General features: G+C 47.6%; 1 protein-coding gene across 1 annotated transcript in view; it reads left to right on the plus strand.

Annotated features, from left to right (window-relative positions):
• The window catches only part of JAG1 (jagged canonical Notch ligand 1), a 38,158-nt gene extending 19,678 nt beyond the window's left edge, over positions 1-18,480 (plus strand). Inside the window, exons 6-26 of the mRNA XM_032947710.2 lie at positions 4,334-4,464; positions 4,602-4,721; positions 5,879-5,992; positions 7,162-7,275; positions 8,094-8,207; positions 8,867-8,913; positions 9,548-9,721; positions 9,874-10,024; positions 10,398-10,562; positions 10,677-10,790; positions 10,936-11,049; positions 11,274-11,387; positions 11,894-12,010; positions 13,452-13,479; positions 13,807-13,892; positions 14,178-14,291; positions 14,566-14,675; positions 14,946-15,203; positions 15,507-15,638; positions 16,115-16,274; positions 16,590-18,480. Of these exons, the coding sequence (XP_032803601.2) occupies positions 4,334-4,464; positions 4,602-4,721; positions 5,879-5,992; positions 7,162-7,275; positions 8,094-8,207; positions 8,867-8,913; positions 9,548-9,721; positions 9,874-10,024; positions 10,398-10,562; positions 10,677-10,790; positions 10,936-11,049; positions 11,274-11,387; positions 11,894-12,010; positions 13,452-13,479; positions 13,807-13,892; positions 14,178-14,291; positions 14,566-14,675; positions 14,946-15,203; positions 15,507-15,638; positions 16,115-16,274; positions 16,590-17,101 (2,989 nt within the window). The 3' untranslated portion in view covers positions 17,102-18,480. The remainder of the gene's footprint in view (positions 1-4,333; positions 4,465-4,601; positions 4,722-5,878; positions 5,993-7,161; positions 7,276-8,093; positions 8,208-8,866; positions 8,914-9,547; positions 9,722-9,873; positions 10,025-10,397; positions 10,563-10,676; positions 10,791-10,935; positions 11,050-11,273; positions 11,388-11,893; positions 12,011-13,451; positions 13,480-13,806; positions 13,893-14,177; positions 14,292-14,565; positions 14,676-14,945; positions 15,204-15,506; positions 15,639-16,114; positions 16,275-16,589) is intronic.
• Positions 18,481-20,393: the final 1,913 nt, after the last annotated feature.

Consider the following 20,393-nt stretch of genomic DNA (forward strand, 5'->3'; position numbering starts at 1 on the left):
ATTGCTATCTGTAGCAGAAATTCATTTGATGGCCACAACCGCTCTTAAAAGTTGTCATAACAAGAGTAAATCCCCCCCCCTTCCCCCAAAGTCGAGATCAATGTTCATAAATATTGTTTTCTCTCTTGGATAAGAGTGGCATTTAAAGCTGTAGTTGTCAAGTGATTAATTGCCTGACCTCGAGCAGGTGGCAAGCCGACTGTGGGACTTACGGTGCGCCACTCTGGTGCTGAGTGCCAAGTGGAAGGACAGTTGGGGCATGAGTGTTTTGGGTGCATTGGGAGTTGTGCGAAGGTTAAGGAAACAAACTGGCAATCGCCGTAAAACTAAGTGGGCCACTTTACATCCCGAAGATTTGTTTTTCTCTCTCATTGCATTCGTTCAGGGTGGGTGGGGGGGGAGAAATCTGAACACATCTTCAATCTTTTGGACAATTTTCTTCTGCGGCGGGACAAATTGACCTTCATTGGACTAATTGAGGGTGTCTTCCAACGCGTTTCCCCCAGCAGGGACCCTTTCCTCTCTCCAGCCCACCACCACCGCCCCCACCCCTCGCCGCAACCTCTCCCACCAGCCCCACTTCTACCCCTCACTTGCTCGCTCGGTGGGGTGGCCACTGTTCCCAGCGTGCTCAGGCCAAACTGAGGGGCCGGTCTCCCGGACGACCGTGCTGCCTGACAGATGGGGGTTGTAATCGGAGTCCCCAGAATAATACCACTCGTATGTCCACCATTGTGCTCTATCTGCGTGCGGGGCTGGCGATTCCGAAGGAGTGTCGCTCATCCTGACGGGTGTTCGCTTCTCGTGGGAAATCTTGGGCAGAGGACTCCTCCAGAATCTACCCCAGAAATGTTTAGTCTTGTTCTCGTGTACATTTGCGTTGTTTAGAAGCAGGTGAGAGCCTGCTGGAGTAATATTTTAACGATTCGTTTCAACATAAATTTGAAGCTTGAGATGCCCAATGATGTGCTTTTGTTAGTCACAGGATATTTAAAGTCCCAATTAACCTAGGCAGTATGCCTAGCCACTCGCGCAGCTTGGTGTTAGTGGGCCTGTTGAGGATCAATCAAAATGCAAATTGTAAAGCTGACATCTATAGTCACACGTTTTCCAATTAATTTGCCACCACATTTGACAAGAACGTGTAAAATGATTTAAAATAAAGTGGTCTAATTGGAGAAAGGCATAGATAGTCATCTATTTGAAGAGTTGGGATACAATCAAACTGCCCACCCTGCCCTGGATCACGTGCATAATAGTTTAATATATGTGCGTCATTGAGAGAACCGCACTGGAAAGTAAGCGTATCTTGGTTTGTCCCGGCTCTCTCCGCACTGCTCTAAAGCATCAGCTGACCAATGTGTGAAGGGCAGGGCAATGTCCACACAGCCCTGTAGCTTGTGAAGTCTGCTGCTCAGACATGCACTGCTGCTTGGCTCGGCTGTTTACTTAAGGTGAAGTGTTCCCACGGTTAGTATGCATAGCTTGGGGGTGGAGGTTGGGGGAGACCCAGGCGATTGTCTCCACAATGGGCCATCCATCACAATAGGGGTCACCTGCTCTATGGCTGAGGCGCAAGCATGCACAGCACACTGGCACTCGAGCCTCGCAGCCTGCACTTAGATCCAGAGTGTCAAAATCATCGTCGCAGGCGCTCCACCCTTGCCGCCACCGCAATGCGCGTTGCTGGCGCCCTATTGTATGGAGATGATGTTCTCGGGACCCGTCCCAGGCGGTCAATCTGCCCTGTTGTTTGCTGTTAAACAAACAACCTGTCTGCTTCATCCTCTCGGATGTGCAGTAACACGTTGAGCAAGTCGGAACGGTTTTGGTTACGACCCGTGTAATGTTAAGCATTTTTTTTACGTTTGAGACTTTGAATTTCGTACAAGATAATCTCGTAACTGGAGGTCGTAAACTTCAAGCTTGTTTTCCTCCTACCGCCAAAATTAAGATTTCCTTGTTTCTGTAAGAAGCAATCTCATGACCCCTAACTGTTAATGTTTCGTGGTTTAAGCTGTAAAAGGTGTAATATGCTTCCAGTGGTAAAAAAAAAAAGATTATGGTACTGGTGGAGGTCAGCGTGCGAGAGCTTTCATGAGATAAAGATGCATCCCCTCCTGTGCTTTTTTTTTTCCCGTGTGAAATGAGCACTGTTAAGATTATTGGCACAAAGGGAGGTTTTGTGCTCTCAGTGTGGCCTTTGGTGTGGTGCGGGGCATCTGCCCGGTGGGACTGCCAATTTGACGCATCTACACGCGGGGGGGGGGGGGGGGACGTTGCCTGTTTACAGGGGCTTCCGGCAAAAGCTGTGGCACTGGCTGGGAAGCAGCGCAGCGAGCGATAGGTGCAATCGACCTTTGTGCAATTCTTGTGGGTAACCAACGAGGGGTGTGGGGGGGGGGCCCACTGGTTATTATCGGGAGCAATTTATTTTTATTTATTTTCTTGCATTTCCCTTAAATAAGGGTTTTGTGTGTAACGAGTAACAACAGGACCCTATTGCAGAACCAAATCGCATGAGGCAGGCTACATTTTTGTCCAATGCCTTTTTGCGTACAGGCAAGAAAAGGGTGGGGTGGTGGTTCATAGGGATGTATGCATTTGTGACAAACCTTAAAACAAAGTGATGACGGTAATATAATAAACAAATTTATGGGGTAAAGGAGGTAACAGAGACAGCAGTTGTAGACAAGTGGGGGGCTCATTGGAGACTTAATTGCCACCTGGCCCTTGGCGTGGCTGCTTTTGAACAGTGAATTAGAGTGGGCCCCACTGAGCTCTCGGTGAAGTCTTGTTGTGCTTTGCACGTCCTGTGAATAGTTTAAATACTTGCATGTGCATGCATCTTCAGTTGGACAGTTTTAGAATTGAATTTGGAGCTCTTTATTAGCTGGTGTCAAAACTCCATCTAAATTACCACAACAAAACCGATCTTGTGTGGGCTCTGGACCTGTGGTAAGCTTGAAGGCTCCCTTTTTATGGCCCATCCTTCAGTATGTGGGATTGGGTTGCCTGTTATCCTTGTAATGATCTGGGCTGCCTCTTTTCACATTTTGGAGAAATGTTAGACTGAGGTTTTTTTGTTTTGTCCTCTGTTCCCTTACCCCTACCCCATACTTCTGCACACCTGCAGCATCGTACCTATTCACTTGTACAGGTCAACACTGGCGCAAAGCCGATTGCCTCGCTCCAAATTGCGAATTGCTCTGCTTGTAAATTGTAATTTCAGATTTTATTTGGAGTAATTCTGAAGTAAGATTAATACTGCTTTTAAAAAGTTTCCCGTGTGAAAAAAGATTTCCATGATCCAAAACTGGAAATTCCAATTTTAGAAAGTGATTCATCACCCTTGTCGTTGAGTTGTAGAGGTAATGATTTTTAGAAGCCGCCTTGAAGTGTTTCACATAGGTGATAAATGCTTTAAACTTCACTGCTATTGAAATGAGCCCAGGAGCCAGCACGAATAAAAAGGTCATTTCAAAAAATGTCGCACAAAAACAAGCAGACCAATAATTTTCAGCTGTCAAGATGCATGCCTACAGCCCACAGACACTGGGAACCAGACGACTGCAAATTATTCATTTCAGTTTGTGTTTTTTGGGTTAAATAACCACCACATTAACCAGGGCTAACTGAGCATCACCAGTTCCCACTGTCCTTGTGAAACAAGTTCAGGGGAAAATGTGAGTCTATTAATTTACTGCGTGACTGGTGCAGCGACCTCTTCCCTCCCCACCCTCCTGAGTTCCCGAGCTGCCGAGAGCTCAGTTGTGTGGATGAGTGCTCTGTTAATGAAGGACTTTGCCTGCAACGTACTTTGTATGGCACTTTTGCAGTCGACTTGCAATGCATGCTTTAATTTTACAGCGATGCACCGACCTCAAAATTGTTCACTTGAATCATACATGCGTTGCTTTGTGGACTTGAATCTTACAAGGGACATTCCGTGAGCCACCAAGGGTGGTTAAGAGTAGACGTGAATTGACTTTCGCAGTTCGGTGATGACGCTTGATGCTATGCATTGCCGGGTTCAACTATGGCCCCATTTACTTATTGGTATTAAGAACGGGCTTAGATTTTTAAAGCTTGGTTATTACATATGGATGCATGCGAGTTTAAAAACGGCAAAGAACAAAATGATCAAAACTTTCTCACGTGGTGTTTAGTTTTAACATGATGCCTGCATAGGGGGGGGGGGGGTGTCCAAATTGGTCTTCGTGCTTTCTCGATCATGATCTGTAAATTCTTGACCGTATCGTTTCTTCAGTCCATATCTCGGGAGTTGATGAGCAATGTGCGCGTGTCGTTTGTTCGATGCGCTCGCTCGCAGGTGCCAGTACGGTTGGCAGGGCGCGTACTGCGACCAGTGCACGCCGTACCCCGGGTGTGTACGCGGCACGTGCCACGAGCCCTGGCAGTGCAGCTGTGAGACCAACTGGGGCGGCCTCCTCTGCGATAAAGGTGTGTGCTCGACATCGCAACCACCACCACCCACGAGCTGCTGCATATCCTCGCATCGCCGCTCGCTGTTTGCGTGCCCCCTCTGCTCATTTTTGACATGCGGGCGCCGTTCGGCTGTCTGTTGTTTTCATTGGTAGATCTGAATTACTGCGGCACGCACACGCCGTGCCGGAATGGCGGGACATGCGCCAACACGGAGCCAGATGAGTACACCTGCGTCTGCCCCGAGGGGTATTCCGGCACGACCTGCGAAATCGGTACGTTCCGCGTCTGTTAAGCTGCAGGATCCGGGAGATGGCATTCATTGTCTTTCCTTCCTGACCAAGCCTGCCATGGAACAATCGAAAGCGTTTTTTTGCTCTAATGACTTTCACAATGATGCAGCTTTGCTGTGAAAAAAACACATTGAGTGTTATTTCATGGGGGAGGGGGGGAAGGGTGGGAGAGCTCTTACTCGTGACGTCTGCTCGGAGTGTTCTGTCTGTCCCGCCTACTGTGTTCCGCTCTGCTGAGCAAAACCCCTTAACGTGTTTCCTTGTATTGAGCACCTGGCTCTGTAGTTGCGTTTTCTGAGTTGAGGTGGCTTTGGATGGGGAAGAGGGCTGGTGTGGAGGTTGAGGTCTGGGTGGGCCATCTGCAGGCTTCATTCTCACGCTATGAATGTTTGGGTCGCAGCTGAGCAGTGACCTCCATCCCAAGGCTCTATTACTGGGGACAAAACTACTTGGAGTTGTGCTTAACTTGCTCAAAAGGGACATTGGAATGAATGACGATGGTCCACCTGGGGTTTTAGCATTTCCATTTCCGCACGTTAACAGTGTTAAAGGTAAGATAAATCAAATTTAAACTTTAATTGAAAATACGTTGTAAAAGAGGTGGTCAAGGGACGTTTAATTATTTCGTCTGACAAGCAAAGCTGATTAAATCTATGACAGAGAGAGACGCTTATAGTTAAGTTTGTTCGACAGTTTAATTCCCCTGCCACACACTATGAATGCTGAGATGTCACTATTGTGGGTGTCCAGATGAATATGCTTGCATCAGCATTTTCAAGGTGAACATGTAATCAGTCTGACGGATGCAGAAAGTGTGGAAAAAGGCAAAGTGCGCCCATGCCCCATATTTTTTTTTTATCGTGGAACTGCCCCATTCCCAATGTGGCAATTCCACATTAATGTGGCAGGGTAGCGGTGAGAGCTGCACGTAAAAAGCAATCTGATTTTGTGGCTATATAAATGTATAAATAAATTGAGCTTGGCACGAGTGTCTCTGGAAGCAAGTCGATATGGCGAATGCGAGCAGTACGTGAGGCAGTTGGCTACGGGTGAGGCGCCACAGCTATGCGTAACACAACCCCGTTGTTTGTTCAGCGCTCTGAAAATTATTTCCTCTCCTGAAATTCCCTCCCACACAGCCGAGCATGCCTGCCTGTCTGACCCCTGCGCCAACGACGGCAGCTGCCACGAAACGCCCTCGGGGTTCGAGTGCGTCTGCGCTCTGGGCTGGACGGGACTGACCTGTGCATATGGTAACGGACACACTGTCTGGGGTTGCCCTGGGGGGCGGGAGGGGGAGTTAGCCTTCGTCAGCCCCCCCCCCTCCCCTCTTTCATTACCCCCATGCTATCGTGAGATTTAAGTTCGCGGGAACGAGATTCGTGTGGTTTGCGTCCAACCCCCCCCCTACCTCGAAATAAATGCATTTCTGGCAAATAGCTGCCTCCTTTCCGCCACCCACCCCCTCCACCACAACACAAAACCTACAACTTTCCCTTCTCTGCCAAGGAAACTGAAGCCATACAAAAAGGGAATGACTCTGAAAAGTGATCCGTTTCTGTTGTTGGTGCGCACTTTAAAGGCTACGCCGGTGCCACGCGATACGCCGCCAGCGAACCCAATACTCTCGCTGCATTGTCCGCCTCTAATTTATCACGCATGATTAGTAGCATAATTACAAATAGATCTAATAAAGGATTTATAAAGCATTGGATACATTATCTGTGCGTAATTAGGACGTATGGCAGCCGTATCCCTAGGGACAAAGGGCTGTCTGTGGTTTTCGTGACTCTGCCCCTGATGGGTGGCAACTACCTCCGATCAATACTGCAGCGGTCCCACGGAATAGACTTCAGCTGCATTTGGTGCTAAAGATTGATTCGCTAATTTTGTGAATTGATTTTTTTCTAATGCTTTTTTTTCTTCATTTGAGCGTTCGCTTACCATAATGGATACCTTGTTACCAGCAGATTACGGATAATCTCCTAATTCTAGATTTGAAGCTTTCGTGACTGCAAGGATCCATACTCTTTGGTTCTATTTGTTTTATTTTTTACCTACGTGACTTTACCGAATAGAACCAAAGAGTATGGATAATCTCCTGTGCCACCTGCGTGTGGTTGAAATGCAGCTGCACAGTGAAACATGGTACTGGTGTGATGCAAATGGGTGGGTTTTTATGATTTGTATGGCTGTCTGCTTGAATACAGTGGTATGGCTTAAATTTGTCTTTGCAGTTGCATTACCATCACCCACTTCATTTGAAGATGTATATTGGCCCAAATTCCGTAACTAGTAGGGTCCCAGTGCAAGCCACGTCTCCCCCGCTAGCTTTATTATTGTTGTTTACACTTGGACGCATCTTTATTGACTAGGCGTTGGTGTCATCCTCGCTTCTAACGGTTGCCGTCTCTCTCTGCAGACATCGATGACTGTGCCTCGGATCCTTGCGGGAATGGAGGGACGTGCCGTGATCGGCTCAACGATTTTGAGTGCCGGTGCCCGCCACAGTGGATGGGCCGTACTTGTCAGCTCGGTACGCATGCCAAAGTGCGGGAGGAGAGAGTCCCCGCTCCCTGCGAGAGCCGCCGGTGTGAACTAGAGGGCACGGTACACACGGCAACATCTCTGCAATTTGTGCCACTCTAGCAAAGTCTTCGTTCGGCGATTTTTTTTTTTTTAAAATCTTGATCTTTAATGTAAATGCATAAAATTTGCTCGACTTCCACCCAGGTGTGTTTTTGTTATTTTGTGTCATGGCATCAAATCGATAGCAGCAGATTTCTTCTGAATGCTGGGTGAATGTAGTTGCTCCTACCATCGTTCCAGGGAATTAATTCACATTTGACTTTGCTACTGGTTTATGGCATCTGAAATTCTGCAAAAAACAACTTTAAAAAAAAACTGGTTCATAAAATATTTTATGTTCCAGGGGTGAGAACAGTAGCGGTGATTGGCACACTTTGCTGTAAACTGGGCTACCCGAGTTTCTCTGGGTTTTGGCTAACCTTTGTGACGAGTGATGGCCGAGTCCTGGACCACCACCCTCGGCCACAGAAAGCCGCACTGAAATGCGTGGTTGACTATGGTCAACACTTGATAACTGAAACGGCATAGGGGAAGGGGGGAGAGAGGCCTTTGTCCTTCAGTGTATTGACAAAAGCGTAAATAATACATAAATGCTCTTTGTTAAATAGTTTCACCGTCTGCCATTTCATTGTTTTTTTCATTTTTAACAAATATGCAAAGTACCAAGAGCGCAGGCTTATTTACCCTGCAGGCCAAGTCGCCCGTGGCAGTTGCATCAATTGCCCCCCCCCCCCCCCCCCTGTAAAAACCGTCTGTTGCATGCAGATGCGAACGAGTGCGAGGGACGGCCGTGCGTGAACGCCAAGTCCTGCCGAAACCTGGTGGGGAGCTACTACTGCGACTGCCTGCCGGGCTGGAGCGGTGCCAACTGCGACATCGGTGAGTAATCCCCCCCCCCCCCCCCCCACCGTGACGGCGCGCACCGCTCTTCTGCCGGGTGGCGATGTTCTTCATTCTTGCCAGGTGGTTGGTAAGGGCCCGCCTGGCCCCTTTGCTGCTTTACGAAGCGTGCCATGGCAGTTTGGGGATTTGACATTTTATACAAGGAAAGGTCCTCATTACGATCTTCTTGAAGTAGTTTTCTATAAAATCTTGACCCCCCCCCCCAAATTTTTTTAAATTAATTTAAAATGTGTTTGCTTTGTGAAAATTTAACTTGGGGGGGGGGGGGGGGGGGGAAGTTCCGCTAATGGGCCGTGCCTGTTGGTTACGCTTTCGTGTAGACACACCTGGGTTGTGCTGGCATCCGCCTGCTGACAGGTGTTGACTGTGATTACACGCGTGCTGCTGTTTGTGGGCATTAATGGTTAACATACGCCGTTGGGGCGAGGTGACGCTCCTATAGTGTTGGTGGCATTCAAACACAGCTGCGTGCATTCACCTGCGATTTTAATCGTTTGGAGGAGCTGTAGGCATTTTGCAGCTGTAGGTTGCTGTACTGAGCTTGTGTAATGTGTGTGCCCCAAGTGGTGTAATATGACGTGTGTGTTTTTTAAGTGGTCCTTAAATGGTATTTTAACTTCAACATTTCTTTTCAGACATTAACGACTGCCATGGGCAGTGCCAGAATGGTGGGACTTGCACGGTAAGGCCTACTCCATGCTGAATTATCTTCCCGTATTGCGCGCGTGCGCACACACACGCAGGTTCCAGTGTCAATCCACAACAAATCGTAGCTGCGCGCTTCTCTAAAATTTGTTCGAAGCACTTGCTCTCGTCAGAAATGTTGTGACTTTTTTCGCTACATTTTTTTCAAGTGGTTTTTAAAGAGCAAAACTGCTTTTGAAGATAGTCAAACAGCGAATTAATATTGTGGTTGCAGCTGCGCGGCAGGCGATGCGCTCCACTATACCAATCAATCCGGTCAGGCTGGTCACGGGTACCAGCATGTGCCACCATTGTGTGGTTTATAAGATTTCCCTAAAGTTATGCAGCCTCTTTTACCCCTGCCCAATGCCTATACCTGGCCTCTGCTACAGCAATACAAGGAATTGGAGCTGGGGTTGATTCTAGGACAAGTTCAATTTAACGTGACTTGGTCCCTTTGCTGCCTGGGTTTTGCAAGCCATCTCATTTTATCTCTGCTCGAGTGATGTTAATCAAAATTAAACACTTTAAAAAAAATGTCGTTCTGCAAGTTAACTTAATAGCGATGTGTCACATGAATACATATATAGCAGCGATGCAAAGCAAAAGCCTTTTCGTGTGTTTTACCACAGGACCTGGTGAATGGCTACCACTGCACATGCCCGCCAGGGTACACGGGCCGCGGCTGTCAGCAAGAGGTGGACGAGTGTGTGAGCTCGCCCTGCCTTAACAACGGGCAGTGCCAGGACCAGCTCAACTCGTTCCGCTGCCTCTGCCCAGCTGACTTCTCTGGCCACCTGTGTCAGGTGAGGGAGGAAACGTTATTTGTGTAAAAAAAAAAAAGGATGGTGCCATCGCGCACGGCCTCTACAGTCAATGGCGAGTGTAAAACCGGTGTGTAAATGTTGTTGTTGTTGTTGGCATGGTATTGACGCACACCTCCGGTTCCCCGCTGTAGTTGGACGTGGACTACTGCGAGCCCAACCCGTGCCAGAATGGAGCACCCTGCTTCAACCTCAACATGGACTACTTCTGCAGCTGCTCCGAGGACTACGAGGGGAAGAACTGCTCCCGTCTCCGTGACCACTGCCGCACCAGCACCTGCCAAGGTGAAGCCCCCACATCGACCTCGTGTGTCATGAAGCGCGAAACATTACTCGGCACCGTACGTAAACTCGCCCTGTTAAAGACGAATTTTTACTTGACGTAGCAGAGGTTTATTCCCTTTCATCCGGCCACTGTCATCTACATGTTGGTTGACCCAGCGCATCGTCCTCATGAGGTCTACAACAATAAGAGTATCACGGTGTGAAATAGTGTGCATCCCATATATATATGGGGAGACTGCTCCCCATGATTGGAATGTGGCATTTTGCATTGCCTGGTTAAGACCGACCAATGGCATTGCACAGAATAGACGCTGACCTCCTTGAACTTTACAAGTGTTTTTTTTTTTATATGACCGCTCTTGTCGCATGGCAGTGATCGACAGCTGCACGGTGGCGGTGGCTTCCAACTCGACGCAGAGCGGCATGCGCTACATCTCATCGGGGGTGTGCGGTCCTCACGGCCGCTGCGTGAGCCAGGGCGGCGGCAAGTTCACGTGCTCTTGCGATGAGGGCTTCACCGGCACCTACTGCCACGAGAGTACGTCCCTTGCTTAAAATCCACTTGCGTCATTCTTAGTTGCCTGCTGTGTGTTTGTTGGTGTCTGTTCACTTTGAGCTAATACGCATTCTTCCCAATTCTCCCCATCTCTAGACATTAATGACTGCACTGTCAATCCTTGCAAAAACGGGGGGACTTGCATCGATGGTGTGAAGTCCTACCAGTGCATTTGCCACGAGGGCTGGGAAGGAGACGTCTGTGAAATCGGTGGGTACACTCTTTAACATTGGGTGTTGGTTATGCTTGCGCATTTATGTATGCCTCTCCTACTTTGAATTCCGTGTGGTGAACCTTGGAATGCTGCATTGTCTTAGGTTGTTAAAATGTAAATTTTGTTTTCTTTGTGTTTCAGACACCAATGACTGTTCTCCAAACCTCTGCCAGAACAGAGGGCGCTGTCGAGACTTGGTTAATGACTTCTACTGCGAGTGCCGCAATGGGTGGAAGGGCAAGACCTGTCATTCAAGTACGAGCTGTTTATTTACTCAATAAATGTGTGCGAGTGCGAACAAGTCAAGGTGACCTGAAATGTCAAATGACTTTGTGGGGGGGGGGGGGGGGGCAACTTGAACCGAACCTTTTCTTTGTCGTTGCACGTCGCGTAAAATTGTCCCACGCAACATGCAATCGTGGTGGCATTTGTTGGAGTTGCATGCTTTAATAGTCGTCTGGTTGTGCGCGTCCGTTCAGGGGAGAGGCAGTGCGACGAAGCGACGTGCAACAACGGCGCGACATGCTATGACCGCGGCGACTCGTTTGCCTGCCTCTGCCCAATGGGCTGGGAGGGTGCCACGTGCAGCATCGGTAACGCCTTGTGTGTGCCCGCGTTGTTGACCCACGCATCCAGAAAATGTGCTCCTCCTGTAGTTTGTTTTTGGGAGGAGCACAAATGGTGGGGGGGGGGGGGAAATTGTGCCCACTTGCCCTCCTTTTCTGTTGAATGTACTGTTGAGCCCCTGTTAACGACTAATTGCTTAATGATGGGCCTCCATGGAGGCCAATGTGTTCACTTGCCGACCATTCCCCTGTTAACAACGGGCTATTTGTAGGTACAGTAATATTATTGAATGCATTGATTAACGATGTTTATTTTGAATATTGTGTTTTTATAATATTTTTACGTATTAAAATCCATTTAAATATTATATAGTACGTTTTTGAGGTGAAAAAGGGGTAGCTTTCAATGCTATCGGACCGAATTAAGCTTTTAACGTGTATTTCCTATACTCTTAATGACCGGTTACGTGGAACCAATTGCTGTCGTTAAGAGGAGTTTGACTGTAATCATTATTTTTTTTTCCTGCTCCCAGTGCGGAACAGCAGCTGCGCTTCGAGCCCGTGCATGAACACTGCCACGTGTGTTGGCAGCGGGGACTCGTTCACCTGCGTCTGCAAAGAGGGCTGGGAGGGACCCACCTGTTCTGAAAGTGAGTGGTCCATTCCGTCATTTCCCATGCCCATGAAGTAGTTCGGTCGTTTTGGTTTAAGTTGAAACTATTGAAGTGCATGGCAACAAATGTATCCAGTTACCTTGCAGTTTTTCTTTTGGCTTGGCCAACTTTGCACGCGTTTTTTAGATGGGAATGTGCAGTTGAACTGGCTAAACAACGCGCTTGTGGTAATGCGTAATTCTGCGGCCAATGGGCAGTGGTTGCAGATCTTTGTGGCTCATCCCAGAAATAAGGACAAAGCCCACACGACTTTACAGCTTGAGCCTCTGGTTTATAAATCGGATTATTCCGTGGTGTTCATCTATTACCGTGGGAGGGGTGGCGAGAGTGGTTTGCGGATTAACACTGCGGACTGTGCAAATGTAATATGGTAACCAGTCACGGCTAACATTACTGGCCATGAGTGGTAACTTAACCTGTCCCGGGGCTCTCCTTAACCAACCAGAACTGACCAGCATGGTCATACAACCCTCATGACCAGCAGAGTGGTGGTGGGGGGGGGGGGTATTACCCAGCAGTGTATTGAATAAAGGACTACATTGTCAATGTTTTGTCCACTACCTGTTAGTAATTGGAAGGGCGGGGGTTTGGTGGTCTTGGTAGGATGGAGGTGCCATGGTGGCAAGAGACATTAACTACATCATTAGACCTCCTTTGCCAGTACCAAAACATAATAATAGGGTTTTTCCCCTTTTTTTATCTGGCAACAAAACTGAAACCTTTTCACAAGGATTCATGTCTGCATTAACCACAATACCTGCAGTCAAAATGCAAAAAAGAAAAAAAATGATAAATATATGCGTTGTCCTTGAAACTGATTGGTCCACACCAAGGGACGGCTTTCTTTTGAGCCTCGACCCAATTGGTGCTCGACCAGATGGCAAGCAGGAGGTCGTGGGTTCGATCCCGACCCTATAATGCCTGTATATTTGAAGTTTGTATGTTCTCCCTGCGGTCACGTGGCATTTTCTCCATGTCCTCAGGTGTTTCCCTCCACATAGAAACAAACGTTTATAGGTATTTAGCTACTATACATTTCCACGTGATAAGCCACTTCGTTAAGGTATCATTTGTGGCCAGGTCGCTTCTAAAAAAGAGCTATATAGCTCGTGGGCCTTACCTGGTAAAAAAAACTTTTTTTTAAGAAAGGCGACCAGGAAAATGCCATGAATTTTTAAAGAAGCTGTACACTTGCTACTGTTCCAGCCCTGAGGAATTTCTGGAGAGGGAATGTATTCCTTTTGCTTCTTTCACAAGCTCGTGCAGCACAATGCACCACATTATCGGTCACTATGGGCACAGAGCAAACATTTGAGCCCCCCGCCCCCTTTTAAGTATCGCGCTGCTTGTCATTTCAACAAAACGTGAACTGGGAATCTTATTCCGATTCTTTTCTTCTGGTTTTTTTTATTCGCAGACACCAACGACTGCAACCCACATCCTTGGTGAGTGGAAACTTTGTTCTCTTCATCCCAGTTAAATGCGTTTTTCTTTTTGTGGCCTAAGCCTTTTAATGGGGACAATAGAGGCCTTCATGTAGTGCTGCTGTGCCACATGGTGTGCAAATAGAGTCGATGTCCTCGCTAGCACCGTTGAGATGCACATCCGAGGCCGGCCATCAGCATTGTCAGATGTGTCCCCCCCCCCCACCGCGACCCCCTTTCGCTCTGGCGAGCCTGGCTTGATTTACCACGCTTTTGAGGTTACTGGGGGTTTGTCCTTTTCTGCATGAAACGATTTGCTGATGGCTGTGCTCTGTGTAATCTCTGCAGCTACAATGGTGGCACTTGCGTGGATGGTGAGAACTGGTACCGTTGTGACTGTGCCCCCGGATTTGCTGGACCCGACTGCAGAATAAGTGAGTCTCTCTCGTTTTGTGCCTCTTTAATCCCGAATCGCACCAAAAGCCACCGATGCGTAATTGATGCAGGATTTCCATGCACCCCCACACACACTTGTTGCCGTGCAGCGGCCAGACAGTCGGTTGTTTTCAAAGCGGTGGGCAATCGCCAATGCTAGGGTTTACTGTTAAGTCGCCGCTTCCGTTAGTGCTGATAGACTTAATAGTTATTGTTTTTAGCTGGAAATCATTTCACGCAAGCTGACGTTGCAAACGCCTTGTTTTTTTTTTGTTATGCTGCAGATGTGAACGAGTGCCAGTCCAACCCCTGTGCCTTCGGGGCGACGTGCGTGGATGAGATAAATGGATTCCGCTGCCTCTGCCCCCATGGACGGAGCGGCTTTCGCTGCCAAGATGGTGCGTGGATCTCCTCCGATGAGCATTCTCCATGCGCCTGCAAGCATTCCGCTCCACCAATCGCCACTCGTGTCTTGCTCGTTGTACAAAAAAAGCAATGTCATTCAATTTGAACGATCTTTACGTGACGAACCGGCAGTGTGCCCGACTTCAACGCTTCACCAAACATTTGCTTGTATTGTAGGCCAAGCAGAATGCTGGCAGAAGGCGGTTTATACATCGGACGTATTGCGTCTCGCAGACAGTGTGAGTGACTCCTGACTCTGCCCAACAGTTTATGCCAAGCCGTGTCCGTGGAATGGGAAGCTGTATGCCAGTGGTGCCAAGTGGGAGGACGAGTGCAACCTGTGCCAATGCCTCAACGGCAGGACCAACTGTACCAAGGTGGGATCGGAGCTCTATTTTACACTCCAGTAAATCTGAATAATTGAGTAATAAACATTAATATTTATGGAGTTGTGGAATTTTTGCTTTATGGTACACAAACAAAGCTAGCCTCTGGTGGAAATTGATTTTTCTTTTCCCCCCTCAAACTCCAAACATTTTTCCATTTTTGTATAGCTATTTCGAATTTCTGAAATGTGAACTTTTGTTGAATCTGACAATCTTTTTCCCCACACACCCCCCCCTTTTGACCGTGGATGTCTGGTGCAGCTTTGGTGCGGTGGAACTCTGTGCCTGACCAGTGGGAAAGTGGTCCCCGGCCCCGACGCTCACCGCTGCCCTACCGGCCAGAAGTGCATGGCAACGCCCGCCTCTGCATGCCTAGCAGCACCGTGCGACTACTGGGGCGAGTGCTTGCCCCGGCCCGAACCCACAAGAGTGAAGTGCCGGCCCAACCATCCTGGCCATGCCGACACGGAGCCCTGTGCCCGCCTTGCACTCACCCTCGACCCCTTTCATCTCCAGCCGGTACGCCAACCCCACTGCTAGAGACTATCCTGAAATCACAAGGGTGTAGATATTTGAGATGTTTGGAAGATTTTAGGGGGCGGTGAAATTGTGCGATTTTCGTAGAACATTTTGCGGCAGATCATAGCTGGTATAATAATTGTTCAATAAACTTGTAAAAGCTAAATCAATTGACGGTATAACAGAACATGCACTGCGGTGTCCTCTGTTTTTTTTTTTTAAACATGTTTATGTAGTCGCAGCCCCCGGCTGTTACTGTAGATGGTTACATCCGTCCGCTGATCCTTGTGAACTCTGGCGCAGGGAGCATTGGTGGAGCACGTTTGCTCAGAAATTCGTCATCTCCCCTTCTTGCGGGATCTGGCGCGAGAGCGACCGCTCTACATTCTGTGCGACGCATCTGATGACTCGGATGGCAAGGTGGCGGTGGCCGTGGTACGAGTCGCACTCTCGCAGCAGCAGCTTCACCTGCAGTCACAAAACGACGGTCGCTTGACGGAATCCACACTGGATGTGTGACCCAGAAATGTTGGGTGATATAATCGCATTTCTAAAGGCACTGCATTCAAAGCTCACTTAAGAGTGAATTTAACCTCTCTCTGCAATCGATAGTGGGTGTTGCTTCCTTTTATGAGAAATCTGCAGTATCCTAGGAGATACTGAGCCTCCGGATGGCTACATACGGTGCAAAAGAAGTTATACATGCATACATACCCAAGCCACCATTATAGAAATATGCTATTTTTTTACCGGTGGCACCAACAATGGAGATGAGAAGTGAAATCCCTTGCATGTTCAAGGAGAAAAAGTTTTAGACTTGACCCATTAAGGCCATCACATTGTGAGAGTCATTTTTAAAGTCCGCACTATTGCGAGTTACTAATTGTGTGCAACTCTCTCTCGTGTCTCAGTCCACGGAAGAGCAGGCGGGCGGGCTGCGCGAGGATGCGTTTGTTCGCGACGTGGTGGCGCGGCTGCTGAATGCCTTGCGCCACGGCAATGGCACGGTGCTGGCGGCCATCACGGAGGTGCGCGTGGCGACTAAGAGGTCAAGTCAAACTGCAGGCCCAGGTGAGCCTCTCCCATTGCATTGTTCTAGTAGCAAGCCCCTCTGTTATTCATCTTTGCACGTCATCATTCTTGACGTGCTATTTGTCAGTTTGTGTGAAATACTTCCCTGAAAAACCTTTGTCATGAAGGGGGAGAATCTGTATAAGCAGAAATTATTCTATCTCGGGCACAATTGTTTACCTGTTTCAAAGCTGCTGACAGATTATATATGTGTGTTTTTTATTACGTGGTGTGGATTTTTTGGCTTTATCGATACACTCTGCCAGGTTTGCGTGCATGCTTCAGGGGTTACATGGTCATTCCTGTTCTCCTCAGATTATCTGGTGCCAATGCTGGTGTCCCTGCTGCTGGTTGCCTGCCTGGTGTGTGTGGCCACGCTGTGGTGCTGTTGGCTGCGGTATTACCGTCGCCGGCAAGACAAGCGTGCCGGCATCCCCGAGTGCGAGGCTGGCACCGCGGCGAATAACCAGGCAGAGAAGCTCAACCAGATTATCAACGACTTCGGCAGACCTGGCGGAGGTGGAGGCGGTGATGGAGGTGGTGGAGATGGCGGCGATGCGGAAGATGAGAGTTTTTATAAGCTTCCTAAAGACCTCGACAGGGTGGACATGGAGGCGCAGGAGATGGCGAAGTTGGGACGACAGCTCCAGCCGCCGCCACCGCCACCGCCGCTGGCGCAACAGGGGAAGTTCTCTAAGGCAAGATACGCCCCCGTAGAGAGGGAGGAGCCCCTGAGCATTCCCGTGAAGCAGCCGAACCGGACAAAAAGAGACAACAGAGACTTTGAGAGCGCCAAGAGCCCCATGACGGCCATCGATGTTGTATAGTGAACAATTGCCTTGATTCGAACAAGAGCATTTTCCTTATTTGTCGGACTTAATTGCAGCTCTAATTAAAGATGTATTGAAGATGTTGGACTGATTCTCATAGTGATGAGGATTGGGATTGCATTTTATATTATTTTGTGAGATGCTGCGGACGAGGGCTTGGGGAGTTAATTTTGTACATTTTTAGGAGTGACAAAATGCCTTTTTTTTACATGTCAAAACTGAAAAAGATCAAATTGTGGAATTTTTGCAGCAATTTTGAAATATGCAGTTTAAATTTTGTTTTAAATCTTCCCAGTTTTCTGGTTTTTTTAAACAAAATAAAAAGGTTATCCGCCTAAACTCCTTGCCTTAATTATGCAACGTTGCATAATCAACACTGTGAGTTCATGATTTGAGCTGAAGATGTGAATGTTGGCTTAAATGAAGTAAATGTTACAAATGGAAAGTGACTTGGAATATTTTCACAACAACATTTGAGAAAATGGTGCGGAACTTCAATCTGCTTGTTTTGTAAATGTATGTGTATATTTGATTATTTTTTTTAACTTAAAAATATGTACGTTCTGGACAAACTTCATTCCTGTTTTGTATTATTTATGCTTTTTTGATTTTAAACTGAGGTTTTGTCGGGTGATTTTTTTGCGACCGTATACAAATGGCGGCATGAATGCCACGCTGTCTGCGGTATTTTTTTCCCCCCGATGCAATTATTTCACTGTTTGGTGCAGCACCGACCAAAAAGTCTTCACACTGTAGTTTTTACTGACGATCGCCGAGCCCCAGGCTGAAGTGGGGGGGGGGGGGTCTCCGAGCACTGAGGGAGGGCCACAGGGCGCAGACGTTTTGGTTTTGTTGCCGTTAAGTTGCCTTCATGAAACCAACGATTTAAAAAAATGCCTTCCAATGTTCACCCGTTTAGACTTTAACGTGTGAAAGTGCACATTCAAGGGCACGTTTTCTTTGTACACTCACGTCTGTTTTGTTGGTTTGCGGTAGGGAACGGTGGCTTTGTGTACGATAATAATTTGGAGCACGAACGTGTGTTGGTGGTTATTGCCTTCAGCAGAAAAGCAAAAAACTTAATTTGTTCACGTGATAAGAGGTGCTTCATATGGATTGTTTAGAGCACTAATATTTTGTAATAAAATTAAAGTTGTATATCAAGAAGACCATGTTTCGCTATCGGATACTGTTGATGAAAAGTTGTTATTCAGTTTGAGATCCATCGTTCGTTGGAATCAAATACTTTATTGTTCATTGTGCTGCCATTCAGACCAAATAGTACCGGTTGACTTGTTAAATTTTATGTAAACATGACGTCTTGAACGGCTTATTTAAGCCGGCTTGCCCATTAAATTTACACGAGTGTCTCGTCAGATTGTGTTTCGTTCATGTCTGAATATCTGCAAAGCGTGTGGTGGTCCCCCCCGAGCTTTTCCGATAAGAGTGCTGCAGTGAAGTAGAAAATTCACGTTCCCGTGTATGTGTGAACTTCTCTCGCACCATACGTAGCCAACCGTGTTAATCCGGGGGGGAGGGGGGTGGGAGGGGGGGTGAGTGTGTTAAGGTTGTGACGAGAAATCGCATGCGTGGCAGCTAATGTGAACCAGAACGATGAAAGTCCGTCCCCCGGCCCAACTGTGATTTGGAGAATGTATTGCTGTATTTTTCAAAAACGATTCGGAGATGTTGTGCAAGTGTCCGGTGGGACTTTAATTGTAGACTGTAGTTACAACCAATAGTGGCGCACTCCACTGGTACAAGGGGGAAAGGTCCTGGGGGTTGGTGGGGGTGCCCTGGGCTTACCGTGTGCTTTCTATAATTTTCTATCCAGATAGTGTATGTAATTTACTACTTTGTTTGCGGATATTCGAAATGGCTTTCCCGTCGTGTCGTAACGTCCACCCCACCTCTTGGCTTGTGCTGTGGCCCACTTTTATGATTAGTGTTGAGTGTGCAATGGCGCTCTGGTAATCGGCTTCAAGGGCAACAACAACAAAAATCCCTGCACTTTCACTCTGCTGTGCATCTTAAGCAAAGGTTTATCGGTGAGTAATGACGCGTGTTTTGGTTCTTTCGGTAAAGTCACGTAGAAGGGAAATTATAAAAATAAAGCAATTAAATTGTATCTTATTGTTTCCCTTCTACGTGACTTTACTGAAAGAACCAAGAATATGAATCCCTGCAGTCATGAAAGCTTTAAATCGAAAAATAGAGTAATGACTTTCTTGGGGAGTGGCTGAGTATTTTTACTGAGGACGGTATGGGATGCAGATGCAGTTTAGATTTGTAGATTTTTGTGTAAAAATAAAATTGAAAGCAGATCTTGCCACGGAGAAGTGTCAACAATACATTGGTGGCTTTTTTGTTAGAATTTGTGCATCTCCTTTTCTGAGTAGTTTGACACCTTTTTGAATGCTTCCTTTTTGGCGTTGGGTTAAATTGATTTTAAATTGACCCGAAGTCTGTTCACTCCAATGCATGTCTCAACCTTTCCTCCTCCCCTACAGCCCCACTAATTGCAACTTCCTGTTCGGAGGGGGCCTGGGAACCGTTTTGAAGATGGAGCAAGCAGCCGAGAGGGGCCCTCCCTCCCCAGAGGATTATTGATTTTGAGTCTGCCTAGGCGTGATCCTCGTGCCCTCTTCCCATGCTTTGTTGGTATTTAATGTGGTGGATATGGCAAGTTGTGGTAGTAGATCTGGTGATTGTGGTTGTGATGGTTTGCACTGGTAGTGCTACAGATGGATGTAGCGGTAGTTTGTGATGGTGGTGGTTGTGATGGCTTTGTTTTGAATGTTGCAGATGAGTAATCATAGAAACCCGTGTCTAATTGCCATTTGGGGCTCTAAAAAGCACCTAGCTTAGGGGAGGGGAACTGTGGGTATTGTGCCCCCTCTGCATCCACGCTGATTAAGTCTACAATTTCCTGTCACATTGTATTTCAATGTATGAAGCCAAACTTTGACGGCATGCTGCCGTGATGTAATGGTTAGGACAATGGGCTTACAATTTAGAGGTTGCTTGTTAATTACCGATAGTGCATTTGAAACCAAGGGCAAGCTTTTTTTGTATTAATCCCATCGCTGATGTCCATCCAACGGCAGTATAAATTGGGTAAAACACTTCATTAGCAGGTTCCGTGTGGTGGGGTAAGGTGTGGGTACGTCTACCGCTTCCAAGATGTCTGTTCAATGTGAAGTAGGCCAAAATACCCTTAGAGGGCCTGTCCTGAGCTCCCTCTCAGGTTGAAGCCCTTCTGTCAGTAGTGGCATGAGAAAGTAATTGC

Source organism: Petromyzon marinus, chromosome 6, assembly GCF_048934315.1.
Source record: "Petromyzon marinus isolate PM22_M1 ecotype Great Lakes invasive population chromosome 6, UKy_Petmar_22M1.pri1.0, whole genome shotgun sequence".
Taxonomy (NCBI): Eukaryota; Metazoa; Chordata; class Hyperoartia; order Petromyzontiformes; family Petromyzontidae; genus Petromyzon; species Petromyzon marinus.